Source organism: Trichomycterus rosablanca, chromosome 22 (genome assembly GCF_030014385.1).
Source record: "Trichomycterus rosablanca isolate fTriRos1 chromosome 22, fTriRos1.hap1, whole genome shotgun sequence".
NCBI classification, from domain to species: domain Eukaryota; kingdom Metazoa; phylum Chordata; class Actinopteri; order Siluriformes; family Trichomycteridae; genus Trichomycterus; species Trichomycterus rosablanca.
Window position 1 is genome coordinate 4,297,938 of NC_086009.1, and position 6,921 is coordinate 4,304,858.

At 40.0% G+C, this 6,921-nt stretch overlaps 1 protein-coding gene across 1 annotated transcript; it reads left to right on the forward strand.

Annotated features, from left to right (window-relative positions):
• Positions 1 to 3,574: 3,574 nt before the first annotated feature.
• nkiras2 (NFKB inhibitor interacting Ras-like 2) lies at positions 3,575 to 6,207 on the forward strand. The gene is made up of 4 exons (XM_063018884.1): positions 3,575 to 3,622; positions 4,732 to 4,856; positions 4,974 to 5,215; positions 5,513 to 6,207. Exons 2-4 carry the CDS (start codon positions 4,763 to 4,765, stop codon positions 5,753 to 5,755), a joined length of 579 nt encoding a protein of 192 aa, XP_062874954.1. The 5' UTR covers positions 3,575 to 3,622; positions 4,732 to 4,762; the 3' UTR covers positions 5,756 to 6,207.
• The last annotated feature ends 714 nt before the right edge of the window (positions 6,208 to 6,921 follow it).

Genomic DNA, 6,921 nt, shown 5'->3' on the forward strand with positions numbered 1-6,921 from the left:
TTCACACTGGCATCACAACAAGTGCATTTCTCAAAACAGTTAGTGCAAACAGCAAAACTCAATGAAATATCTACAAAAGCACGTACCTCGCTCAGAATTCTTTGTTTTTGCCTCAAAAGCAAATATTAATGTCAATCAACTTGTCAGTGCCATCAGAATGTCTAGTCTGCGTGTCATTGCCCATGAACAAGGCAGTCAAAATACTTAGTCATGTTGTCAGTGCAACAGTGTACACTGTAAGTATATTCTGATGGAAACTAGCTAAGCTTTTGATTACAAGAACGCTGCACATTCTGTGGCATATCAATTGAAACGATACGTGTTACACACAAAATACAAAATTATACAGAACACAAAGTTACACATGACTGTATGTGGGACACTGACAGCAAGAAATTGGACTGGAATCAAATTTATACAGTAATATTCTTTTACTGTATTGTTCGCACTGCAATTTGTTGACAAAACAATCAGATAGAAATTCAGGAAAGATAGACAACTGTTTGGCAAAACGATTGAAGACACAGCTGTTCTTCCAATATTCGGCTGCACCCGGCGACCAGCTTCAGCCATTGTAAGACCATGATTTAAAACATGGTCCACAATTGTTGCCCTTATTTCATCTGGGACAAACCTATGGGCATGGACTCTCCTACCTCTTCCTCTGTTTTGTCAGCCTTACCCCTGTTCTTGGCTGTTCACCCGGTACACGGCCTTGTCTTTCCATTGTGAGACTTTTGACACTGCAATGTTTTGTGTTTATACAGTGTATCACAAAAGTGAGTACACCCCTCACATTTCTGCAGATATTTAAGTATATCTTTTCATGGGACAACACTGACAAAATGACACTTTGACACAATGAAAAGTAGTCTGTGTGCAGCTTATATAACAGTGTAAATTTATTCTTCCCTCAAAATAACTCAATATACAGCCATTAATGTCTAAACCACCGGCAACAAAAGTGAGTACACCCCTTAGTGAAAGTTCCTGAAGTGTCAATATTTTGTGTGGCCACCATTATTTCCCAGAACTGCCTTAACTCTCCTGGGCATGGAGTTTACCAGAGCTTCACAGGTTGCCACTGGAATGCTTTTCCACTCCTCCATGACGACATCACGGAGCTGGCGGATATTCGAGACTTTGCGCTCCTCCACCTTCCACTTGAGGATGCCCCAAAGATGTTCTATTGGGTTTAGGTCTGGAGACATGCTTGGCCAGTCCATCACCTTTACCCTCAGCCTCTTCAATAAAGCAGTGGTTGTCTTAGAGGTGTGTTTGGGGTCATTATCATGCTGGAACACTGCCCTGCGACCCAGTTTCCGGAGGGAGGGGATCATGCTCTGCTTCAGTATTTCACAGTACATATTGGAGTTCATGTGTCCCTCAATGAAATGTAACTCCCCAACACCTGCTGCACTCATGCAGCCCCAGACCATGGCATTCCCACCACCATGCTTGACTGTAGGCATGACACACTTATCTTTGTACTCCTCACCTGATTGCCGCCACACATGCTTGAGACCATCTGAACCAAACAAATTAATCTTGGTCTCATCAGACCATAGGACATGGTTCCAGTAATCCATGTCCTTTGTTGACAAGTCTTCAGCAAACTGTTTGCGGGCTTTCTTGTGTAGAGACTTCAGAGGAGGCTTCCTTCTGGGGTGACAGCCATGCAGACCAATTTGATGTAGTGTGCGGCGTATGGTCTGAGCACTGACAGGCTGACCCCCCACCTTTTCAATCTCTGCAGCAATGCTGACAGCACTCCTGCGCCTATCTTTCAAAGACAGCAGTTGGATGTGACGCTGAGCACGTGCACTCAGCTTCTTTGGACGACCAACGCGAGGTCTGTTCTGAGTGGACCCTGCTCTTTTAAAATGCTGCATCATCTTGGCCACTGTGCTGCAGCTCAGTTTCAGGGTGTTGGCAATCTTCTTGTAGCCTTGGTCATCTTCATGTAGCGCAACAATTCGTCTTTTAAGATCCTCAGAGAGTTCTTTGCCATGAGGTGCCATGTTGGAACTTTCAGTGACCAGTATGAGAGAGTGTGAGAGCTGTACTATTAAATTGAACACACCTGCTCCCTATGCACACCTGAGACCTAGTAACACTAACAAATCACATGACATTTTGGAGGAAAAATGACAAGCAGTGCTCAATTTGGACATTTAGGGGTGTAGTCTCTTAGGGGTGTACTCACTTTTGTTGCCAGTGGTTTAGACATTAATGGCTGTATATTGAGTTATTTTGAGGGAAGAATAAATTTACACTGTTATATAAGCTGCACACAGACTACTTTTCATTGTGTCAAAGTGTCATTTTGTCAGTGTTGTCCCATGAAAAGATATACTTAAATATCTGCAGAAATGTGAGGGGTGTACTCACTTTTGTGATACACTGTATATGTTTGTCAATTGAAGGTTCATGAGATGCACCTCTGACCTATGGTTGAGAGCTGTTTGACCATTGGTTGATCTAAACCTTCACAAATTCTTCTTCACTGAAAGTCAAGATTCACCTGAGAACAATTTAATCAATTTAGGATAAATTACTTAAATTTACCAAAAAAGTAAAGCAATTGATAATGCAAAAAACAGCAGACAATTGTACATGACCACTTGCATGAATGTACAAAAGCATTTGCAAAATGTGAAACACAGTGAGAAATGCTATTATGATGTGCACAAGTGACAAGGAGATGTGGAGACTGAATGAACAGTTTTGAGAATTTCAATTCTGATCTGAGAAATGAACCAAATCGACTGAGAAAAACTGTAAACAGGCAATTAAACAGGGCTTTATTGCTTAATTATAAAGCACATTTTCAGATTAAATTGTGTCATCTGTGTAATCTAACTAGTTCTTTAATTTTTGAGCATTATTATCACAAACAACTGAAATCTTTGATGTCTTACCCAACTTAATACTGCTAAAAAACAAATAGATAGATAGATAGATTAGATAAATAGATAGATAGATAGATAGATAGATAGACAGACAGACAGACAGACAGACAGACAGACAGACAGACAGACAGACAGACAGACAGACAGATTTGGATGGATGGATGGATGGATAGATAGATAGATACTTTATTATTCCTGAAGAAAATTAAGGCAAATGGTTGGCATATTTGCATTATACAGCTGCATTACATATTTGACTATGCATTTGCATCATATATTTCTACTATACAAATGCAACAAAAATGATTATAATGACATTATTAAAATGTACATTTTACCTCCGGAATCATACATCTACACTATATGTTTGCATTATATATTTTTCTATCATGCATCCCCAAGGGATCAATAAAGTCTTATCTTATCTTATATTACTGTGTTTGCTTTATAGACTAATTCAAATTATACATTCGCACTAAAATTCGCACTAAACTATTTTTTTTACTTAATCTTTTTTAATTAAAAATTCTATCCCTTATATGTTTAGTCGGATTTATATTTAATGTGTTTATTTGTTAATTCTGTGAGCTAGTGGTAGATGAATTGAAGGAGTGAGAGCTCCTCCGGACAGCAGAGGGCGCTGTGAGTTTATTCAGAACTGACGCAGCAGCGGCTCACTGAAGTGCGACTGTAAACAGGAAGAGCTGATGGTGAGTAAAGCCTGTAAAATTATTTCTCTTTTTTTTTTTAAAGAATTAAAATTAAGTCCATGATCCTGCAGTTGAATTAACGCCTCAGCAGCGATGTTACATTATTGTTACAGTCTGTAGCTACCTAAATCTTTAAATGAATCCTGAAACAGACGGCCTGTATGAAAGTGTTTAGTGGTGGAGAAGCAGCACATCATTTATTGTTTTTTATTCATTTTTACTGCGTGTCCTGGTCAGGGCCTCGGTGGTTCCAGCGCCAGCAGGGCAGAAATACACTGCACAGTGTGTCACTTAAAACCAGAAGTAATTTCGACCAACTAATTCACCTTCTGCATGTTCTGGGAGGTGGGAGGAACCCAAATACATTAAAAAAATTCAACAACATACAACATGTTTATTACAGGTAGAGCAATTAAATCACATATACAGACAAGATTTAATTTCCTATTAGTTCGATTACCAGGTGGGGCGGTCCGGGTCCTTTCTGTGTGGAGTTTGCATGTTCTCCCCGTGTCTGCTTGGGTTTCCTCCGGGAGCTCCGGTTTCCTCCCACAGTCAAAAGACGTGGGGTGAACTGGAGATACAAAATTGTCCATGACTGTGTTTGACATTAAACTTGCGAACTGATGAATCTTGTGTAACCTGTAACTACCTGTCCTGTCATAATTGTAACCAAGGTGTGTAAAACATGACGTTAAAATCCTAATACATTAATAATAAATTCCCTATTATTTGCTTGTTACTTTGAATAATGAAAGTAATACACACTGGATTTTCTATACAGGTCATGCATGGGTGGGATGTTTAAACATCTTGCATTTGAAGCTGTTCGTGTCTTTGTATAATTTGTATTGTGAATTATAGTCTTGGAGCAATAAGGTCTGTTTAGCTTGTTCAAAACACAGCAGCTTTTTGCAATTGACTTCAAAAATGTTTCTGTCCTAATCCAGCAGTTGTGAGGCACCCTGTGTAGGGTTCCAGACATGTGCTGTATGAACAGCAGTTTACATAGAATTAGATATCAGTAGCTGTTACCAGTACCAATAAGTAAATAAAACACTAAAACTGCTCAGTAACTGTGTTTCATGTTCTGTGCCTGTGTGGTTTAGAGTAAATGTGATGCAAGTTTAACAAGTGATCATGGGGAAAAGCTGTAAGGTGGTTGTGTGTGGCCAGGCATCGGTGGGAAAGACTGCGATCCTTGAACAGCTGCTTTATGGAAATCATGTTGCTGGTAAGCACTGTCTTTTTACATTAAACCATTTTCTTGAAACATTTTCCTTTAGTAAATGTTTTCAGTATGAAATTATTCTTTACATTTAATTCCATTGCGATGTGTTTTTGTACACAGGTTCAGAGCCCATAGAGACACTGGAGGATATTTACATCGGCTCGGTGGAGACGGACCGTGGCACCCGTGAGCAGGTGCGCTTCTATGACACACGGGGGCTCCGGGAAGGTGGCGAGTTCCCACGCCACTACTTCAGCTTTGCGGACGGCTTCATTCTCGTCTACAGCATTGACAACAAAGATTCCTTTAAACGCATGGAAGCTCTGAAGAGAGAGATCGACCGCTGCCGCGACAAGAAAGAGGTCAGCTATTGAAGTAGCCATTCGTTTTGGATAACTCACTCACTTTCTTAACCGCTTATCCAATCGGGGTCGCGGTGGGGGGATGCTGGAGCCTATCCCAGCTTTTCAATGGGCGCAAGGCACACAATAACACCCTGGACAGGGCGCCAGTCCATCGCAGGGCAGTTTTGGATATCTTACATATGTCATTTACCGACACAGTACTGTTGAAGGCATTATTTGTTTGAGTTTTTCTATTTTACTGGTCTGATCTACCTGTACCATCCTCTCTTTTTCTCATGTTTTCTCTCTGCGCAGGTGACGATTGTGGTGTTGGGCAATAAGTTGGACATGGCAGAGCAAAGAAGGGTGAACAGTGATGTGGCTCAGCATTGGGCACGACAGGAGAAGGTCCGGCTGTGGGAAGTTTCAGTGACAGACAGACGCTCACTTATCGAGCCTTTTGTCCACCTGACCAGTAAGATGACCCAACCTCAGAGCAAGTCTACTTTTCCACTGAGCCGCAACAAGAATAAGGGCAGCGGCTCTCAGGATAACTAGAGTGGGAGGGAGGGGAGGAAATGGGGTAGAAAAGAGGAACATAGGAATGCTTTAAGATGAACGTAAGAAACAATGTAAAAAATGGCTTCAGAATGGTGCAATTATAAATATATGGAACACTGTCATTCTGTTTTAACATGTCAGCTGGTTGCAGGCATCCTGCAAGATTGGTTTGTAAAGTAAATTGGTGTAAAAATCCACTAGGAAGAAATTAGAAGGAATTTTAGTTGAATGGGCAAAAGTGACTGAGTGAACGTTACCCACAGTGCTGCTTGAATGTACAGTATAACTGATCACTACCATTCACCTGTTACTGATGTGATATCTGGTATATGCATGACAGAATGTAATATTTGTATTTATATACCAGCCTGATCCTCATTCTGCTGTACTTTATTTCACTGTTCTGTAAAACAAATGAATTTACCACACTTGCTGCCACTGATGTCTAATGGGGAAAGAAATCTGTTTACTTCAAACACTTCTAGTATGTTAAAAGTCATCAGATTCTTCTTCTTATTGTTATTTTTATTATTATTAATATCATTAATATTTATATTAGCTTCTAGCTGCTAACCTATTGCATAACAAATGCAGTTTGACATTTAAGGTTTTGCTTTTGTCTATTGTGTCATTTTAATGCTGATGCTGATTGAGATGACTTTTTTTGGCCTACAAATACTGAAGGATTAAAGCTTTTGGTTTTCCCTTTTACCTAAAGGAACACCACAAGCCATAATTAGGGCCTAACCCTAATAATGAAGTATAATAAATAGTGATATCACAATGTGAGATTCTGCTAAAAAGTTACACTGTCATTATTTTGCCAAAGCTTGCAGTTGTGGCTATGGATTACATATATCGGTTTCTCATCAGAATGAGAAAGGTTGCAGGAAATCAATAAGAGTCCTTTTTGGACTAGAATCAGAAAGCACAGGCTTTATCTTAGCAAGATGCCCCTGTGAGATTTCAACTGGCCCTTTGTTTTAACTGGCATGTTTTAAAGGAAGGAAAAGACTTGAAGATGACCTCACTGGGACAAAAGTGACACTACTCCTTTTATGTGTTTACAATCAACAGTACACTGACCTCACTGTGATATGAGCTGTGGCATGAATGATGATACCAGTTCATTAGTTCATCATGTCATGTATGTACCTACATTG

What these genes read in the sequence shown, in the direction of transcription:
- nkiras2 (XM_063018884.1), top strand. Translation starts at nt 4,763, where the DNA reads ATGGGGAAAAGCTGTAAGGTGGTTGTGTGTGGCCAGGCATCGGTGGGA. An exon ending in TTATGGAAATCATGTTGCTG is followed by an intron (nt 4,857 to 4,973) that starts GTAAGCACTGTC and finishes TTTTGTACACAG; the next exon opens with GTTCAGAGCCCATAGAGACA. An exon ending in GCTGCCGCGACAAGAAAGAG is followed by an intron (nt 5,216 to 5,512) that starts GTCAGCTATTGA and finishes CTCTCTGCGCAG; the next exon opens with GTGACGATTGTGGTGTTGGG.